Here is a 21,653-nt window from a genome sequence, read left to right as displayed (position 1 = left end):
TGATTGTTATTTAATGGACAAATAATATCCCAACTGCCAACCTGAGCACAAAATTTCTAGCTCCCCTAGAAGCTATTGACGGGACAGAAACTCATCTAAAAAATCAGTTGTCCTTAAGTTTACAAAAAGAGAATACAAAAATAGAAAATCCAGGAGGCCTGTACTGGCAATCTGTGGATCCAGGCAAATGCCACTGGGGCTGCTGTAAGATGCCATAGACAGTTACTATTTATTGGGCTATTGGTGGGCTGTTTGGGCCTCTGTGTACTGGAAATGCCACAGCCTATTCTGAATCCCAGTTTAGACACCCTCAATTGAAATCCAGCCCTGCATAAACCTTTTAAAATGACAGTCTGTTCATTTAGTTTGCTGAGCCTAGAGGTGTATTACCTTGTATTCAATACAGTAAATAAAATAAATGCTTCACAAGTTGGTAAATGTTAAAGGAACAGTAACACCAAAAAATGAAAGTGTATAAAAGTAACTAAAATATAATGTGCTGCTGCCCTGCACTGGTAAAAGTTGTGTGTTTACTTCAGAACGTCTACTATAATTTATATAAATAAGCTGCTATGTAGCCATGGAGGCAGCCATTCAAAGAAGAAAAGGCACAGGCACATAGCAGATAACAGATAAAACACTATTGTATTCTACAGAGCTTATCTGTTATCTGCTATGTAACCTGTGCCTTTTCTCCTTTTTTCCAGCTTGAATGGCTGCCCCCGTGGCTACACAGCAGCTTATTATATAAATTATAGTAGTGTTACTGTAGCAAACACACCAGTTTTACCAGTGCAGGGCAACAGTGCATTATATTTTTATTACTTTAAAGCTCTTTCATTTTTTGGTGTTACTGTTCCTTTAATAAAAATCTTTTCATTACCTGTTGCCGAAAAAGAGACAGTTTGTCATCCATTGGATCATTTCTCATTCGATTTTCAATCAGCTGATTAATCTGCAAATTTACTTCATGGATCTTAAAAATGAAAAGAAATCATACAATATTTCTTTTTATCATTCGGTACATGCTCAGAAAGTTCTTTTCAGTACAAGCTAGACTTTCAGATATTTTGTATTTAAAAATGCAAGGCCTACTACCTAGGAAAAATTATTGCTTTACAGGGAAACAATATATTTGTATGTATAATATGTTATTGCACTTTAAATATAGTCAGAACATTGTCCAGGGGGAACACCCAGCACACTGCTAGGAAAAAACAGCTCTAGTACAGTGTAGGTTTCTGCCACAGGAAAAAAGCAGGAATATTGCACTTAAAGGGTAAAATGTGTTACCAAGACATTTTAATTAGAACTGTAGTTACATTCAAAACCAAGTAATTCAAATACAGGTATGGGACCTGTTATACAGAATGCTCGGGACCTGGGGTTTTCCGGATAAGGGATCTTTCCGTTATTTGGATCTTCACAACTTAAGTCTGCTAAAAATCATTTAAATATTGAATAAACCCAATAGGCTTGTTTTGTCCCCAGTAGGGATTAATTATATTTTAACTGGGATCAAGTACAAGGTACTGTTTTATTATTACAGAGAAAAGGGAAATCAATTTTAAAAATTAGGATTATTTGCTTATAATGGAGTCTATGGTAGATGACCTTTCCGTAATTTGTAACTTTCTGAATAACGGATCCCAAACCTGTAGTATGTTTTGTTGCCCTGTACTTGTAAAAATTGTGTGTTTGCTTCAGAAGCACTAGTTTATATAAAAAACTGCTGTGTAGCCCCAAAGGGAGCCATTCAAGTTGAAATAGGGCTAAATGGCAAAACAGCAGATAAGTTCTGTAGAATACAATGGGTTTATTTCTACACAGGAATTTGAATTCATTGAATTCTACTGAGCGTATATGCGTATACTGATATCAATTACAGTAGCACTTCTGAAGAAAACACACCAGCTTTACCAGTGCAGGACAACTGTATGCTTTAAAAGACTTTAATTGTTTGGTGTTATTGTACTTTTAAACCACATAGGGAAGGGGTAAGATTGAGAGGTGTAGAAAAGGAAAATTTTAAAAAGTAAATCAGTGCTTACTATGGGGACAAAAATAGTTAGAGAAACAGAAAAGGTCTGGAGAAAAAAAAGGAGAAATGATCAGATAGGGAATACAGAAGGGCAGAGAAGATAAAGAAAAACAAGATGTGAGAAGAAAAGACAAATGTGTGAGACAAAAAACAAGAAGGTGAGAAGAAAAGTCATTTGAAAGGTGGAAAGGGAATTTCCAGGGATAACATGATTAAAATAAAAGGTAAATTGCAAGAGAAGTAAGAAAACAGATAAGAAGAAGAGTAAGCGTAAGGGGGTGAGGGAGAGAAATTTATTTGCACAACTAAATGTACAATGCAGTTATGGCTCCACTTTTCATTGCCAATAGGCAGACAAACCAGTCAAGAATCTATGTATCGTTGTATATATTTGTACATCCCCTCTTTACATCTGGAACAACCTAATAAAGAAATATCTGCTTGTCCAAGGTGTCTCCTAAAACAAACTACTACCTCTCAGTACATAACAGGAAAATTACATATACCTTTTCTTCAAGCTCAGTTAGATCAGCTTGACTCATTGCTGGCTCTGAGACAACTTTCTGCTGGAAATGCAAAGTCTGCCGTTTGCTCTCTAGTTCTTTCGGAAGCTTTTCAGAAACCATATATGAATGAAATTTCATTTCCTCTTCCAGTCTTTTCATAAGACCTTGACAGAATATAAAACCCAAATATTATTTTTATCAAACAATCTATAAAAACAATTAAGAAGGCAACATTTATAAAGGAGACATATAGCATAAGTGAACCTCCCCTGAATCATGTAGGCAATAATTAAAAATAAATGGTGCATATTTTACTCTGGGCTAAAAATAATTATTATTTTATATTAATAATTATTAATAATGGGCCATTATTAAAATGGCCCATTTATTGGTGCGCCCTATGGATTTGATATGGTCTCTGTGTTTACAGTGAGGGGGGGGGGGCTTGTTCTAACGTTCCCTGTCAGAAACACAGTAGTAAGGTGATAGCAAATCACAGCCCTGCATTCACACAAGCAAAGAAAGGCTTTGGTTTGCTATTAGGTAAGCTGATTGGTTCCTATCCTACAGTGCATTGTGCTGAATGCCACGAGCTTCCCTGCACAGCCTGGGCAGGCAGCAGGAAGTAGAACAGTGGATACTGACCAAATGTATACACATTAGTTTAAAAAAAAAAATGTGCTTTTACCAACCTTCAGGTTTTGCATCTGCAGCAGCATTGCGCATATTCTTCAGCTGAAGTTGTGCTCTTTGCAGCCTCTGTTCTGCATGAAACAGCTTCAAAACAAAGCCAAATGTATGGAAAGCAGAATAGCATTCACAATTATAGAAAAACATTAAAAAAATTATCTCATGATGTATCCCATGAGAACTGCACTGAAATTTATGTGGTAATTAGAAACTTAGGGAAGCTTATTATTAGGCTACATTATTATTATTTTTATCCTGTTAAAAATCTAAAATGTAAAATTATGGTTTGTATACAGTATGGTCTGTACACAATATGTACACAAAAGTTTCTGTCCATATGTTCAAATACTTACCTTACGTTTGTAATCTTTATTACCAAATCTGTTAAAGCATGCAAGTTAAAGCAACCAGTCTAAAACTATATAAGTGGGTCAGGGTGGTATATACCTGATTCTTCTGTTCTTGTTTCTGCTGTGCCAAGGATTCTTCCCTTTCCTTTTCAACACGCAGCTGTCTTGCTATTTCAAGCATCCGCTGATGATTCTGCACTGTCTCTACCTACACAAATCATGAAGTTGGATTATTAAATAAATGTGGTAGTAGTATCATGTTTTACACAGGCACTTAGCACCTCTTTTTCGCGTATATTACTTCAAGGAGATGACAGTAGGGACACAAGGACACAAGACGTTTAAAAGCTTTGGACTGCAGCCTAAGGAGATTCCCTTTCCTGCAGTTGGATATTTAGTATCATTCTTGAATAATAACATGCTGGTTCTTAATCCTTGTTTGCATTCCTGCAGCCAAGGCGCTTGACACTGAAAAGATACAGTGACAGCTTTCTCCTTACCCTTTTTTTAAGACGTTCCACTCTCTTAATGAGCTGATCTTTCTCTTCTTCCATTGCACTGATATCCTAAAACAAAGATATTAATGATAGATTTTTCTTAATTTTTAACTATGAAGCTTTTTAGGATGTGTGTCTACTTTGTATTTACACATAATGTATTTAAACATTTATACATTTATGTATGTTTCCCTTATTTCAGCGACAGCACATGTGTATAACAGCAATACCAGACAGTGCATGTGTATAACAGCAATACCTAGTCAGAAATCTTTTCCTGGAGAAACTCCAGCCTTATTTTTTGTTTTCAGTGTGATGACTGACATGGACTTCCTTACTCTTTCAAACTGCACTGAGAACATATAAACTAACCCCACCTACTATACAAAGGACTGAAAACAAAATCTATTAACTATGTCAGTACAGAAACTTCAATGGCCAGCCTTAAAGGAGAACTAAAGTTCAACAAACTTTTTGTCTAAACAAGTTACACCTTGAGTTTTGGGCATCTGTATCAGGTCAAGGTGACTACAGCCATTTAGCAGCGACGATCTGTAAATTTGAAGATGCCACCCACAGATCATTATTGCATATGACAGTATGCAATAACTGCTGTCAGTCAGGAGATCCCACTATTTAGCTGCCAGGCCAACGACTAGATAATAGTAAAGGCCTAGTAGAAAATTTTGGAAGTTGACTGCATAAACATGCAAGTGTGGTCCTCACAGTATTTTTATTTAGGCTGCATGTTAAAAACTCACTTGGGCAGACCAGATAGAGTTTAAAAATAGGCCCAATGTCAGAAACAAAAAACCTAGTTTATATTCTGCTTGGCTAGAGGCTTGGAATAAGGCATCAGTGTATCATTATAAAACCTGTATATCAAGAAAAATCTTAAATAAATGTATGTTTCAGCTTTTAATTACAGAAATGTCTGGAATAACATTACCCGTCTGATCTCTGCAGTGGAAAATCCAGAAGATTTAAGTTGTTCACACTCTTTATGGATCATTTTAAAGTTCTCCATTAATTCTTCATACTAAAAAAAGAATGTAGATGGAAAGGTTATAAGGAAAGAACAAAGATATTAATAATAATAAATTTAAACTATTAGAAATTCTGGTACCTTAAAGAGAACTATGGGATATTATTTTTATTTTGACTGAACCAGTGCCCTGACATGTCATTTAACCTCTTTTGACTTTATACAATATAAGACACTGCATTGTAGAGGGACAGCCAGATACAGACAATAAAGAATCTCTGCAATAAGTAAAGCTCACAGTGATTTACTGACTGTGGTGTGGGTATGTTGGCCCAGTTATCCAGACCTGCATATATATATATATACTATGGATAACAGTTCTTGGATAAGGCATGTTTGAATGTTTAATCTGCCACAAGCCCTCTTTACTTTCTGCTATTCTAATCATTCAAGTTGTCTGGCAGAATAACAGGAACAGTAGAAAGGCGGCAATAACTTGTATGCAGAATCTGCCTTAGTATAGCTGTCTTAATGCTCAGCTAACCATTTATAATTATATGGAGTATATCCTTTTAGCAAAACTCTTTAAAGTAGAACAGGGATTTCCTCATTTTAGGCATTGATCTAAAAGCATTTTGGTACAGTTGATCCAACCTGTAGGGCAGGGATCCCCAACCTTTTATACCCGTGAGCCACATTCAAATTGAAACAGTGTTGGGGAGCAACACAAGCATGGAAAAAGCTCCTGGGGAAGCAAATAAGAGCTATAATTGGCTATTTGGTAGTCCCTATGTAGACAGGCAGCCCATAGAAAGCTCTGGTTGGCTTTACACTGGGGTTTTATGCGACCAACACTTGACTCCAAGCCAGAAATGAAAAAATGAGCCCCTACTTTAAGGCCACTGGGAGCAACATCTAAGGGGTTGGTGAGCAACATGTTGCTCCTGAGCCACTGGTTGGGGATCACTGCTGTAGGGGGACAAGGGGGCAAGGGTCAAAGTGCACCAATGTAGTGGAAGTACCAAGACAAAGACTAACAGAGATCCAAACTATGTAAAAGGAATTCTGGAAAGGAAGCCCAGGATCACTTCTAAAATTTCTATTTACATGGAATAGCCTAGAGCAGTGATCCCCATGTTGCTCCCCACCCCCTTTGATGTAGCTCCCACCGGCCTTAAAGTAGGTGCCCATTTTTACATTTCTGGCATGGAGGCAAGTTTTGGAAGCACAGAGACACAGTTTTACTCCAAGCAGAGCCTCCTGCAGGCTAGCAGTCCCCATGGGGCTACCCAATAGCCAATCACAGCCCTTATTTGGCAGCTTGTGTAGCTCACCAACACTTTTTACATCTGAGTGTGGCTCACGAGTAAAAAAGGTTGGGGATCCCTGCCCTAGAGTCTGAGCCTCACCCACTGAATGCAGGTTAGTTTCACCCTTATTGGGGCTTATCAGTGCAATGCAGGCAATGCTGCTGTTTGGATGCTCTCTTACATGCCAGCTCTCACCTTGCAATGATCATTTGTCAGTTATCCGACCCAGCCTTGTGCTTCTGTACTGGAGGATCTAGCCCAAAAGTCAAAGTCATAAGCTTAAGAGCTTGCTGAAATTCCCAGTATTTTTTTGGGGGGGGGGGGGGGGGGAAACCAAAATTGATCATTCTGTGCAAGATTTTGGAAGCCTCCCATAGGAATCAATGGCACTCTGCAGCTCCAACCTGGCCCAAGGAAAGTCACAATACCGAAGCTTTAATGAATTAAGAAACTTTAGTACTCGGCGCGACAATACGATTTCATCGCACAAATTTTGTTGCAAAAACAAAGTACGAAAAAGTTGCCCAAATGTATGAAAAAGTCGCAGAAAATACGCACAGTACGACCAAATACAATTTTTTTGTATTTCGTACATGTTGTACTTTGACAAATGTGCCCCTAAGTGTACTAAAAAATAATTTAAATATTGAATAAACCCAAGAGGATTGTTTTGCCTGCAATAAGGGTTAATTATATCTTTGTTGGGATCAAGTACATGGTACTTTTTTTTATTATTACAGAGAAATACGGAATATTATTTAAAATTTTAAAGTATTTCTTTAAAATAGAGGCTATGGGAGATGGCCTTCCCGTAATTCTGAACTTTCTGGATACAATTTGTTAGTGCGAAGACTTTCGTACAACTACAGAGCAGATCCTGTACCATTAGCTCCTATTTCATAATCTATAGAAATAATTTATTAAGCAAGTTCGGTTTTCAATATTGCCTTAATGCAGCCATAACTAATGGTTACAAATTTAGTGGTAAGCACAACTTTTTCTTGTTTGATATATATAGATATATATATAAAAATTATCTACTCAAGCAGGCACTCACGTAGATAAAGTCAAGGGATGCCTGGGTGCAGTATTGAAAATCAGGAAAACATGCTCAGGAATAAATACCGCACTCGCAGGACTTATTTCCAATAAGTCCTGTGAATGCGGCATTTATTCCTGAGCATATATACAGTATATATATATTTGATATAACCTTGAATGAAAAAGGAAAACATTCTGCTCTGTACAGTCTGTTACATTTGGAGTGTGTGACTGATGAAATTTGTTATAAACACAAGTAAGTACAAGACCAGGTAGCGAGTGTAGGCGTAAATAGGTGGGCGAGCAAAAGAATTTCTTACAAATTTCAGTCTGGTTTGATTTTGCTGCTGTAAAAATCTGTCCTTGGTGTTCCTATAGCAATGAGACACAGAATAAATACTTCTTGTTCCATTGGGCTATCAAAGCACACACACTCTGCATGCCGGTACAGCAGATGTATAGTATAAACACAGGCATTCTATAATACATACCTAAAACAGGGAAGTATCTAGAACATTACAGCACATGATGTACAGTTCCTCAACAATGATTTGTTCAGAAACCAATGCCAGAATAAAATCTTTCCATAATATTAGATTTACTCAAAATTAAGATGAACGGTATGCTAATAAACCAGATAGGATGTTGGCCAATCTGCTAAAAGCTCATAACAAACGCAACAGTATATACAAAATTAGACAGCCAGACGGCAGCATCTCTACTAACCCTAATATAATAGCCTCAACATTCATGACATACTATCAACGACTCTACAAAACAACTAACAGAATACAGACATCAGATATTAATTCATTTCTTAAAAAATATGCCCCTGCTCCACTAACACCAGAAATGAAACAATTGATAGAAGGAGATATCACATATGAAGAGATACAGCAGACAATAAAAAAATTAAAATTAAACAAAGCCCCCGGCCCAGACGGCTTTTCATCCCTCTACTATAAAAAAATTCAAGAACAATTAACCCAGCACCTGCATAGACTCTACCAACATATTATTACAGGTCACCCCCTACCACCAGAGATGAATGAAGCTAGAATAACGGTAATCCCAAAGCCAAACAAGGATCCCCTTACCCCCAAAAACTACAGACCAATCTCACTCCTCAATACAGACATAAAAATGTTAGCAACCATTTTAGCCCTCCGCCTAAACAAAGTCCTAACAACTATAATACATAAGGATCAAATAGGATTTATCCCATCCAGACAGGCACCTGACAACATACGGAAAATTTTAAACTTAATCATACAAGCAAACAAAACAAATACCCCTCTTTGCTTACTCGCTCTAGATATCGAAAAAGCGTTTGACACGCTAGACTGGCAATACTTATTCACCCTTCTAGAAACTATAGGCCTAGGTTCCATCTTTATTAAAACATTGCAAACGTACTATTGTACCCCCAGAGCCCAGCTCAACCTCCCAACCACCAGCCCACTGGGGTATATAGAAATTCATAGAGGAACCAGGCAGGGGTGCCCCTTATCCCCAGCCCTTTTTGCATTAGCAATGGAACCACTGGCCAGAGCAATTCGGGAGAATGGAGATATTCAAGGCCTAAAGGTGAAAGACAAAGAATATAAAGTATCTCTATTCGCCGATGACCTCTTGCTGCATGTAACGAAACCCCTAACCTCATTACCCAACCTGGTAAAAATATTAGCAGACTTCGCGAAAGTCTCTGGATTGACAGTCAACCCAGATAAATCTGAAATGCTGCCCTGTAATATATCTAAACATATGGTGAAACTTATAGAAGCCAACTTTGGGTTCAAAATACAAACTGATTCCATGCAATATCTGGGAGTCAAACTTACTCCAAACTTAACAACATTATACAAAGCAAACTTCCCCCCCCTGATAAAACTCCTAACGCAGGACTTACTAGCTTGGGACAAACATAACATCTCCTGGATTGGGAGAATACACTGTGCCAAAATGGTCGTACTACCTAAGCTGCTTTATTTATTCAGAACGTTGCCAATAAGAATAGCCACCCAGGATATACACAACCTCCAAAGCAGAATAAATAACTTCATCTGGAACAACAAACACCCAAGGATATCAAAGCAGACAATGTATCTACACAAAACAAATGGTGGCCTATCATCCCCCAACTTACTGAAATATTATTGGGCAGCCAGAATGGCACAGATTACACCTGCCCACGCAAGCCATAACAAACCCCTATGGGTAGAAATCGAAGATGACCTCATTTACCCTTACTCCCTACAACAGGTACTATGGCTCCGGAAGATACCCTACAATTGTCTGCAACACATTTCGCCGCTCACAAAGGAAATGCTACAACTATGGCAGACCCTGCGACACAGACATCACCTCATCTCCAAGCCATCCCCATTAACGCCACTGATAAATAACCAAGACTTCCCGCCTGGATTATCAAAACGAACATTCGTATGGTGGACCAACTCAGGAGTAACCAACCTACACTCCCTTACTGCGCACAACAAACCATTAACAACGCCACAAATACTGGACAAATTCCAACCTCCCCCACAGGAAAAATACAGAGCCTCACAGTTAGCACACTTTATACAACAACAGGCTAAACTGGGAGACCTTAATATTATAAGTTCCACAGGACTGGAAACAATTTGCCGACAAGCCCCACTACAACCAGGAACCCTCAGCCTGATATATAAACTGATCAACCAACCACCACTAAACAATAAAAAACTCAACAATATGCTAAAATGGGAAAGGGACCTCAACACCACCCTCACAACAAAGCAATGGGCCCAGTGTAGCGAAACGGCTAACAAAGGAAGCACTTGTGTAACAGTGAGGGAAACCTCCATCAAAATCCTCCATAGAACGTACCTAGTCCCGTACAGATTGAACAAACTCTACCCAACCTGTAACCCGCAATGCTACAGAGGATGCCCGGAATTAGGAACCATGCTACATATATGGTGGAACTGCGACATTGTCTCGAAATTCTGGGACTCAGTAATCCATATGTTGTCAAGAATATTCCACACACAGTTCCCCAAAGACCCACTAACCCTGCTACTGGGAAAAAAGCCACCGCGATTCACAAATTCAGGACACAGGCTGAGCCAACACATACTAATGGCTGCCAGACTGATCATTGCTAGCAACTGGAAGAAAGCAAGACTCCCGTTAAACTCCCTGAAAACAAAAATAATCTGCATAGCCACCAATGAAAAACTTTCATATATGTTACAGAATGACATGGAAGCCTATGACAAAATTTGGATGCCCTGGCTACTGCATGAAAATGACCCTCAGCTGTTTATGGCTCTCAGAGCCTAACCATAGAGTCATATTGCTAACCATAGTATAGCAAGAGATACCCCATATTACGCCAAATCAGGCGGTCCCAGCCGCTATAATATTGTCCGTTACTGTAAATAGTTATGATTTTATACTCTTATACTTACTCCTCCTTTTCATTTCTCTCCCTCCCCATCTTTTTTATTATTCTCCCTTTTCTTTCTCTCATTCACTCTCCGTCCCATTCCATATGCTCATTGCTTTACAATACTGTAGTAATGCAGAAAATTGTAATGAATAACCTGCCAATAATGTAACGCAACATGGATAATAAAACTAAAAAAAAAAAATTAAGATGAACAAGGTACCAGGGCCAGATGGAATACATCTTTAGCTACTTAAAGGGGTTGTTCACCTTTAAATTAACTTTTAGTATGATGTAGACATTGATAATCTAAGACAGTTTGCAATTGGTCTTCATTTTTTTATTGTTATGGTTTTTTCAGTTATTTAGCTTTTTGTTCAGAAGCTCTCTAGTTCAATATTTCAACAGCTATCTAATTGCTAGGGTCTCATTTACCCTAGCAATCAGGCAGTGGCATGACCAAAGTATGGGAAGATGAATAAGAGAGGGCCTATGTAGAAAGGTAAGCAATAAAAAAAAAAAAAGTAACAATACAATTGTAGCCTTACAGAGCAATACTTTTTGGCTTCCAAGTGACCCCCATTTAAAAGCTAGAAAGAGACAGAGGAGAAAAGCAAATAATTCAAAAACTACAAAAAATAAATAATGCAAACTAATTGCAAAGTTGATAGGAATAGGGCATGCTATAACATACTAAGGGGCTGATTTACTAACCCACGAATCCGACCCGAATTGGAAAAGTTCCGACTTGAAAACGAACATTTTGCGACTTGTTCGTATGTTTTTACGAATTTTTCGTTACCAATACGATTTTTGCGTAAAAACGCGAGTTTTTCGTATCCATTACGAAAGTTGCGTAAAAAGTTGCGCATTTTGCGTAGCGTTAAAACTTACGCGAAAAGTTGCGCATTTTTCGCGTAAGTTTTAACGCTACGCAAAATGCGCAACTTTTTACGCAACTTTCGTAATGGATAGGAAAACTCGCGTTTTTACGCAAAAATCGTATTGGTAACGAAAAATTCGTAAAGAATCCGAAAAAATCGCAAAACATACGAAAAAATCGCAAAGTACCGATCATTACGAAAAAAACGCAATCGGACTCCATTCGACCCGTTCGTGGGTAAGTAAATCAGCCCCTAAAAGTTGCCTTAAATGTGTGCCACCCCTTTAAGAGAGCTTAGTTCAGTTTAGTTAACTGTAGAGGTCAAGTTATTTGAGTGTTTGTTAAGGGATCACATTAAAAGTTATGTTCTAATCTAGAGAATTAAATTATGAGCAGTAATCAGCAAGGCTTTATTAAGGATAGGTCATGTCAGACAAATCTGATTGCTTTTCATGATGAAGTTAGTAAGAAGTTGGACAGGGAGTTTACAGTATATTTGATCTATCTGGATCACATATTTCCATTTTGCCAAAGCATTTTTATACAATACCCCACAAACGACTGAAGATAAGGCCTGTTGGTCTTAATAAAGATGTTTGTACATGGCTAAGAAACTGGCTACAGAATCATGTACAGAGGTGGTTGTTAATGGTACATTCTCTACTGTGACATGCAGACTGCCTGTACACATAATTTTGGGGGAATTAGCAATGGTAGGCAGGCATGCAGAGGATCTGGAGCATAAGAGACAGGGACACAACACGTGACATGATGTTTCTTTCTCAAAAACATAGCTTTATTTGGGGTAAACTCCTCCCAACAAAAACATAAAAGTCAGTTCATAAACAGTGCATCAAACATGGTTATGATTTGTTCCTGCTTCAGGGTTCTCACCTTCCAGGGTAACTCTCACACACTGGAACCTTTTTCCCGGGGCTTCTCACCATCCCCAATGGCTTTCACACATCCACGGTGACTCTCACACTCGTGAACACTCTGGGCTACTCACTCAGCCCTGCTGTCTCTCCCCTCCTGGGATACCAGCTCACCAGCTTCTGGCACACTTAGGCTTCTCACCAAGCCTTAACGTTCCGGCACTTAAACAAGTGGTCGCGGCTCCCTCTGCTCCTTGCAGTGGCAGGCAGCACCCCCAGCCCCTCTGGGAGTTCCTCACACAGTTAGGCAACCTTCCTGCCCTGTGCCCTGCTCTGAGACCTTTCTCTGTGACTCCTGGCAATTCTCTGGGTGACTCCTCACTTGGTTACCGCTCCCTCTGCTCCTTGCAGTGGCAGGTGGCACCCTAATCTCCTCTGGGAGTTGCTAACACAGGCAGGCAGCCTTCCTGCCCAGTGCCCTGCTCTGAGAGTGAACCCCTCTGAGACCCCTACCTCAATCACCTAACTCTGTGTAATCCACAGCCCTTTAATTTGCTGTTCACCTGCAGCTACTTACAGCTGGCCAAATCAACATACTAAACTGGAGTATGGAATGGAGGACCTATCCAATTAACCCTCCATTTACTCCTGGACTCACCTATCCGGCTTTTCCTAATTCATTTGCATGAAAACAGCATTAGCTGCTGCAAAACCAGGCATTTTCCCTGGTGCTACATGTATCTCACCTTTAACAATGGTGGAAAATACACCAAACAATGATCTTTTCCATTGCACCTCTCACACTACATTGAGTAGGGTTCTTAAGGGTGTCCTGCAGGGCTCTGTATTGGGCGCACTTTTATTTAACTTGTATTGTATGTAATGTATCAGTGTTTCAGATGACACAAAACTCTGCAGCCCAATTAAGTCCATCCAGGATGTGGCATCCTTGCAGCTGGATCTTGACAAACTGGCAATATGGGCAGCTAAGTAGCAGATGAAATTCAGCATTGATAAATGTAACATCATGCACATGGGATGTAAAAATATTCAGCCATTTATGCCCTTAAAGGAAAAATCAAACACTAAATTTTTTTAAGTAAAAAAGCTATTCTACCCTGCACCAATAACTGCCCTATCCTGCAAACCACTTAGTATTTTAAATGCTTTAATAGAAAAAACCTGCTAAAACTTGGCTTCCTGTCAATTGAACTACGGTGATTCGGCGAAGGAAGGAGCAGCATCCACTATGTGACGATCGATTGATCGAGCCTAGCCTGACTCCTTCCTATACAGGAAGTCGCGCTGATGCTCATCACATTGGTTAGAAGCAGTAATTTCTGTGCGTCCCTTAATGGTGCAGTAATGCGGCGCGGCCGTCCCCGGGGGGGGGGGGTGCGCGCGCAACGAGCGCATTGCATCTGCGAATCCATATACCGTATATACACGAGTATAAGCCGAGGGTTACTTTTTCAGCACATTTTTTGTGCTGAAAAACTCAGCTTATACTTGAGTATATACTTGGGGTAGACGGTACTTAAAGAAAATTGTGGTTTGTGAGCTTTTGGCAACACATCATGGACTTTGCAGTGGGATTTTTTCAAGTATGTGTTGGCCCTAGAGTGATGCAGCCTCCAGTTTTTAGGGAAACAGTAGTTTTCTGAAAGTAATGGTTACGGGCGTAAAATCGTGCGCTAATATAGCAAGCGGCAAAATATATCACGCGAATCAGAAATAACGCAAGAAAACCGCTCATTGCGAGTTAAATAACGCAATGAACATCACGTCCTAATTATGACAAATATCCTTTTAGTGAATCGAGCATTAAGTCGCAAAAAATAATGCACGCTATAAATAGCGCTCGTTTTATCGACCTTTAGTGAATCGGCCCCTATGTTCCTATGTTATGTAGGTTGAAGGAAAAGGAAAATCTTTGTATCAGTTTAACTTTATCGATATGAGCTTTGTGCAAGCAATACACACTGCTGAAAGTGTCGGCACTATACGTAATATAGTATAGTAATAAAGAAGTACATTCATAAACAACAATTAATATTGGAAACAATTTAAGAGCTGTAAATATTTACTCATTTTTAGAGCTTTTTTCAGCACAAGGTGAGTGCATTTCACCATGTGGTACTGCATAAACATTTTACCAGCTAGGCTTATAACTGATGCATCCTCATGTTATATGGCAGTCAGTTGTAGAACTGTTATTAAGGGGTAGATTTATCAAAATGTGAGATTACAGCTCAACATAGAACTCACCCACGTTCTGTTCATTCCCATAGGATTTTTAGTTCACTGTTTCATAAATATGCTTCTATAAATCCCATAAGAATTAACAGAACGTAACTTTATCTGTGGTAAAAAAAAGCATTACAGCACCCTGCTATAGAGTAGTATGCGGTGCATGTTCCCAATAGGTTCCGACTCTCCTTTCCAAAATATATTTTAAAAATGGACAGCACACACGTTTAAAGTGCAAAAATATATTATGTGAAAAGTTGCTTTTATGTGTACAGTGTGTACAAGACTATAATGTTACTTTTTCATATAATATACTTTTTCATATAATATATTTTTGCACTTTAAATGTATGTGCTGTCCATTTTTTAAATATATTATATATATAAATACATTTTTTTCATGTCTTGAAAAAGGTCTCCTAGTGGGACTGAAACAATGACAATAAACCTTTGACTTTTTTTTATTATCACTAGCAATGAAGTGAGCTGACTCTATGGTCAAGCCCTGCAATTAATGCTGCCCTTCATTTGGTTTAGTTGCCTCTATTTATTTTCTTCCAATTTAAAAAAAAAAATCTCTTTCCTCCACATTTACTATGATGAATCTTAAAGGGCACCTATCACCCCTATATTGTTTACCCCACCAGAGGTGCAGGTTAATAGAACCCCCACTCCAGATAGGGGAAACTGCCACTGCCAGCGCTGGGCTACCCGCACCAGGAGGGAGCCCCTGGTGCGGGTAGCCATGTTGGGGTATATGCATGTGTATAATGAGCGGGTAATTTACATCCAGGCGCATGTGCATAGTAAGCAACCTCCTAGTGCAGGTAGCCCATCGCTGGCAGGGGAGTTTTGTTTTTTTTTAAAGAAAAACTACTGTTTTCCCCGACCGGAGTGCACCTCTGATGGAGGAAACAATATATGGGTGATAGGTGGCCTTTAAAGGGGAACCACTGTCAAAACAAGAATTAAAGGTTTGGTTCCCAGTGCTAAACTAAGAAAATTAAATATGATCCTGTCACAAAAATCATTTTGTTTTAGCAATTTTCTGGCCATAAAGTTCAAATTGTTCTCAGTTTGTAACAATGAATTGTTTAGCCAAAGGTGACACATACTTTAGGAGCACTGCCCAACTATATGCCAAATGTGTGCACCTAGATGTTCTCACTCTCGCTGGTGCTCATTACACTAAAGCAGGGGTAATTTTTTTTACCCAAGAGCCACATTCAAGAGTGAAAAAAAGAGTTGGGAAGCAACACTGGGGGCACCAAATAAAGCTGTAATTGGCTATTTGATATCTTAGATATGGACTGGCAGTGTATATAGGAGGCTCGGTTTGGCAGTTACACCTAGTTGTTATGCAAACAAAACTTGCCTCCAAGCTAGTAATTCAAAAATAAGCACCTGCTTTGAAGCCACTGAGAGCAACATCCTAGGGGTCAGTGAGCAACATGTTGCTTGTGGGATCAATGCACTAGAGAAATATGGCACAACTAAAAACCAGGGCACACAGAGAAATTGTGCTTACAAATGGAGGAAGAAGGGTATGAACTCATAACTGTGTAACTGTGAAAGGAGGGTGCATGGAAGGAACTGCTAAATATATATTAGTAAAAATATCACACTCAGTGGTCTGTGCATCATAACAAAAGGATTTTTAATTCAAAAAATTTTAATTAGAAATCCAAAGTTTTAGTCACATAAATTTACATTGCTCGCGACTTGTGACTGCTGATTTGTTCACAATGTTAACTAGCACCCAGGCAAGTGACCTAGGTGTGCTACCCACTTTTTTATATAAAGCACAAGAGCCATGAATAGCAGTGATAACTGGTGCTTAGTGATGTAATGTCTGTCATGACTTACTGAAACCTGTTGTAAAATAAGTGGTGCCATTTATATGGTCATGGAACTCCTAGGTGACTTATAATATCCTTACATTTTACAATATGAAGGTTGCTCACTGGGTAGCACTACTGTCTTGTAGCACTGGTCCTGAGCTTGATTTCAGTGTGGACAGATAGTCTCTGTAAAATACTGTGGAAATTAAATCAAACCACTGAAAATCCCCCAAAAAATCTGTAAATGTCCGTATACATGGGAAACCTCCAGACAAACAAAAAAACAAGTTTGCCTATTTAAATACATTGCTACAGTGACAATTAATGTCATGTTTCAAATAAATTAACATCCCTGCACATGCAAAGATGGGCAAAAAAAAAACAGTTCTCAAAAAGAAGTGTCAGATCCAGAGCTATGGGGGATATAACTAGCCTGGTAGCTGGACTTGAATGCTTGCCCATTACTTATCTACATCCTCTATAAACGAATAGGGCCAAAGTGAAAATACGCTATGTTTAGAAATGACATCAGGCCATGCTCTAAGCTTTTAGTTATGATAATGACAATCTGTCAATATCTGTCAAAATGACAGATTGACAGGAGAAGTTAAAGAAAAGTCAGTAAGCAGTACTATAAGTACTATATACAAAAATTGCAATCACACATCATTATCACAAGGGAAACTATACGATAAGGGGTACGTTTATAGAAGTAAGTAAATGCTGACAAATCTCTTTAATTATACATACATTAAATATTCAACTACTCCTTAACAATAATCCTACAATATTCCATGTCTCCATGTGTCAAGAAGATCATACCTGCTTATTAGTCTCAGATACTATATCATCCTGAAGAAACTCTTCTGGAACTTCCAGCCTGACCAAGAATCGTGACAAGTAAGCCCTCTTCTTCAGGTCATTTGTTCGCTGGAGTAGCCAGTACAGCACTGGGTGAATTATGGGTTTGCTTCCAACAACTAATCCTTGCCGAAAAACACTCCTTGAAAAAGAAACAAAGACAAAAAAATTGAACACATAAAAATAACTATAGTTAAAGACTGTTTATGAAAATAATGGCAATACTTTATACACATTATGTTTGCAGTACATAACATATATCCTGCCAACTAATCTATTCTGTTTTTATAATTAAGGTTTCCATTCCACAGACAGTCATAAATAATGTCTGACACTATAACCAATTAAGTTCTTCCACTGCCATAAAAGATCAGTGCATTTTTTCCAAACATTTAAATTTGAAGCAATGCTAGTAAAACAGATCTCTCTCCAAAATAAGGAATATTTTATCTATGGGAGATGCTTAGTTCAAATGGCACTCAAGATATATATTAATGTAAAACAGGTTTATCGATTGTACTCTATAGTCCCATGTTTCAAGAGATTTGGGCAGTAGCAATGTTTTCATAAGGTTGAGGCAGAACAAATAATGGGATCTGTAGCATCTACTAAAATACCTAGTGTGAAGATATGGGCTATAATATTAAAGGTTCACCTTCAGGTTAACTTTTAGTAATTTATAGAATGGCTTATTCTTAGCAACTTTACAACTGGCTTTTATTTTTTATAGTTTTTGAATGATATGTCTTCCTTTTCTGACACTGCCCAGCTTTCTACTGACCACAGTAGCCAAAAAAATATTGCTCTGTAAAGCTACAGTTTTATTGTTATTGTTAATTTGTATTACTTATCTTTCTAATTAGGCTTCTCTATTTATATTCCTGTCTCTCTTTCAAGCAACTGCCTGGTTGCTAGGTTAAAGTGGGCACTTTAAAGTTACAAAATGCTTGCACCAGCAAGGTGGCAGCCCGAAAAATGGGGACTGTAACCAAGAACAATTACGAAGCAAGATGTTATAGCTACCACTCAACCCCCTGAAGATGAGGTAAGTCGGCCACTTTGCCAGCCAGCATTTAGGTCATATTAATGAGCAGGAGTGTAATTGGCACTTACATATCTCCTATGTTTCCTGGAGGTTTATACTTTAGGATTCCAAGAACACTCAACATCCGTTTAGCAGTCTGATCTGGCATTTCCTCTCTTATGTCAACGGAGTGCTATAACAGAAGAATGCATTTAACAACACAGTTAAAACTTCTCAGTTCTTTTCACTGCCAGACCTGTCACCCTAAGAAATAATTCCAAATATTTTTTTGTGCTATTTATAATTCTCTCTTGCTCATGTACCAATTAAATACATCTTTTAATTTTTTATATATATATATATATATATATATATATATATATATATATATATTTGAAACTCTGCCAGTACACAATGAAGATTATTTATCATATTTATATCATTTTTATGTTTTTTTTTCATCCAAGCCCCACTTGTGCATTTATTTATTAGAAGACTCAAATGCTAAAAACTTGAGCATGTGAAAACATGAAAGAACAACTCATACACAGTAAAATTACATTCCCCATAACATACCAATCTGACAAATTTCAAATTAAGGTGGCCATACATGTTAAGATTTTAGTCTTCTTCCTACAAATGTTCAGATATGGGTTGTATGTTTAAATGCAATGATCTAGAACTAACATTCACACTGAAAATGTAGGATAAAGCCCTTAAAATACAAATTGGAATGATGTTCTGAACATGAAATAGTTGGCAGACACCAATCGTATGAAAGTGACTTTGATTGTAGGTCCCCCAAAGATATGGACCGATACACAACAGATGCGCAGATTTTTTCCAATATCTAACCAAAATTTTTTAACCTGGCCGATTAACTAAACGACCTATTATAGCCATACCCTAGTATACCCATGGCATGAAAATTAGTAGGATGATAATTCGGAGCCCACACACGGTCCAAAACCATACATATAACTAGATTATTTAATACTCTTAATGTTGTAAATGTAATTAAAACCATGCATTTTAATGGATGTTACAAGAAAAAAAAGGGAAGGACAAAAAAAACGAAAGGACACACAGGATTAATTAACAAAAAAAAAAAAAATGTATTTTACCTTTGGATCAATTTCTGCAAGAACATCATTCAAAACCTGTAATAACTGCATAGGTTCCAGAGAATCAAATGTTATTAAGTTGTAGTTTTTCTTAAAAGGTTCCTTGTTTAGCTTTTCAACAATGAATTTTAGTTGATCACTCATCTTCAATGTAATGTCAGACCTAAGAGAAAATTATTCATGCAATGAATCAGTTGTAAATGAACCACAAAAATCTAAGCAGAGTTGGACTGGCCCACCCTGAGAAATCCTGAATTTTTTTTACAAAAGGTGGCAATTCTAGGTGGGCCCTTGGGGTCGGGATCTCTGGTGGGCCGTGGACCTCAGTTCAACACTGAATCCAAAAAATGAAATGACACTATACAACACAGGCCTGAGATGTAAACTGTGGGTGTGGGTATTAATGAGCCAGTTCAGGATTTTTATAAAGCTGAATTCCTCTTCACTGGGCATAATACATTAAACAAAATCTCAAAATTGTCTGGCTCAGTAAATGATTATCCCACTCATGACAATGGGTTATGTCACATCTCTATGTAGCTGTTCTATAAGCAACAAGAGTAATAAGGAGAGGTAACTTTAGCGTTGCTGGGACACTGCATTGCTGACTTTATGCAGCAGTATTTTATTTGCAGCATTATGGGTGTCTAATGTTGAACATCTTTACCATATGACACATGTATATTGACCAAGCCTGGCATTCTGGAAATCGTAAAATACGTTCAGCCATTTTGATAACTGGCACTTGGCATTTTGGTGAACCCCGTGAAATCTGTAAGGAATGATCATATAACAATATAAAACGGTTACCCGGCAAAACAGTGTTACCTGACAACAGCAAAAGGTAATCTGGAACAAACTCGCGTGAGACAGTTGCCAAGACAACACTTCCGTTAGCTTCTGACGCCACTTCCTGGGATTAGCCTATCAATTAGACACATACCCTCTGCTTTCATTGCTGGTTGACGCCGGCTTTGAATTCTTGTGTTGTAGTGCCACCCGGAGGTAGACGTGTAGCATAGCAGCTAGGGACGGAAAATCCAGAGGATATTTAGTTAAATCTGTATTAAAATTACTTCACGTAATCACTCAGTACAGTTTCTTGAACAGACCAGAGTATTAAAAGGAGGGGCTTGTGTGGGGGGTCGGTGCTATTTACAATTTATCTTATAAGTATCTGCCAGATGCTTTTACATTCCTTATCTGATCCCCTATATTCCTCTATGAGGGGGGCTGCCATATTTATGCGTCAGAAGTCCCTTAGCATTACAGCTACTGTATAACTGACAGCAGGGCCGGAACTAGGGGTAGGCAGAAGAGGCAGCTGCCTAGGGCGCAAACACTGGGGGGCGCCAGGCAGGAACCTCTCCTGCCTACCCCTAGCTCCTTTTTCATTGCCCCCACCGCTTGTCAATACGCGGTGGGGGCAATGAACTATCGCGTAGCCACCGCCCCCCCCTTCCCCCGGAACTGCGCATGCGCGCTGAAACGCGAGGGTGCAGAGGCGAGGTGGCCGACCCGGTTGCCTAGGGCGCCCGGTCGGCTTGGCCCGCCCCTGAGTGACAGGTTGGGAAGGGACAGTCAGGTTGGCAAAACAGTCAGATTTAGGTACTTCAAGTAACAATTACTAACAAAACCAGTCCTATCAGCAATAAATGATCAACATGACCTATAGGGAACTTTTTATGTGGATTAATATTTTGAAGAGTGTTTTTTTAGTGTCAGTATCACTGTAAATTAAAAAAATGAGTTATTGTAAAATTATATAGTATGGAAAAAACAGTGTAAAATAAATGTTAAATTTATAAATCTGTGTATTTTCTTGGTATCCCATTCAAGTCATTTTGGGGGCATAGTTAACATATAGTGTAAAATTAATTATGCCAGAAGAAGTGTGTAAAATAAAAGTAGTATAACATAAGTGGCACTAGTATAAAACAGGATAG

The 21,653-nt window shown here is 38.5% G+C and overlaps 1 protein-coding gene across 2 annotated transcripts in view; it reads right to left on the bottom strand.

Moving 5' to 3' along the window:
* ift81 (intraflagellar transport 81) overlaps positions 1-20,660 on the bottom strand; it is a 54,077-nt gene extending 33,417 nt beyond the window's left edge. Inside the window, exons 1-10 of one of the 2 annotated variants that reach the window (XM_004910512.4) lie at positions 20,536-20,660; positions 19,708-19,870; positions 18,673-18,776; positions 17,521-17,701; positions 5,034-5,123; positions 4,088-4,153; positions 3,685-3,795; positions 3,240-3,324; positions 2,548-2,711; positions 884-976 (exon numbers count right to left, since the gene is read on the bottom strand). In XM_004910512.4, coding sequence (XP_004910569.1) covers positions 884-976; positions 2,548-2,711; positions 3,240-3,324; positions 3,685-3,795; positions 4,088-4,153; positions 5,034-5,123; positions 17,521-17,701; positions 18,673-18,776; positions 19,708-19,851 — 1,038 coding nt within the window. In that variant the 5' untranslated portion in view covers positions 19,852-19,870; positions 20,536-20,660. Of the gene's footprint in view, positions 1-883; positions 977-2,547; positions 2,712-3,239; positions 3,325-3,684; positions 3,796-4,087; positions 4,154-5,033; positions 5,124-17,520; positions 17,702-18,672; positions 18,777-19,707; positions 19,871-20,374; positions 20,460-20,535 lie in introns of those variants that run through there. The other variant, XM_031892673.1, reaches the window with a different exon arrangement.
* Positions 20,661-21,653: the final 993 nt, after the last annotated feature.

The sequence above is a fragment of the Xenopus tropicalis genome, chromosome 1, assembly GCF_000004195.4.
Source record: "Xenopus tropicalis strain Nigerian chromosome 1, UCB_Xtro_10.0, whole genome shotgun sequence".
NCBI classification, from domain to species: Eukaryota; Metazoa; Chordata; class Amphibia; order Anura; family Pipidae; genus Xenopus; species Xenopus tropicalis.
This window is presented reverse-complemented; position numbering and strand designations above follow the sequence as displayed.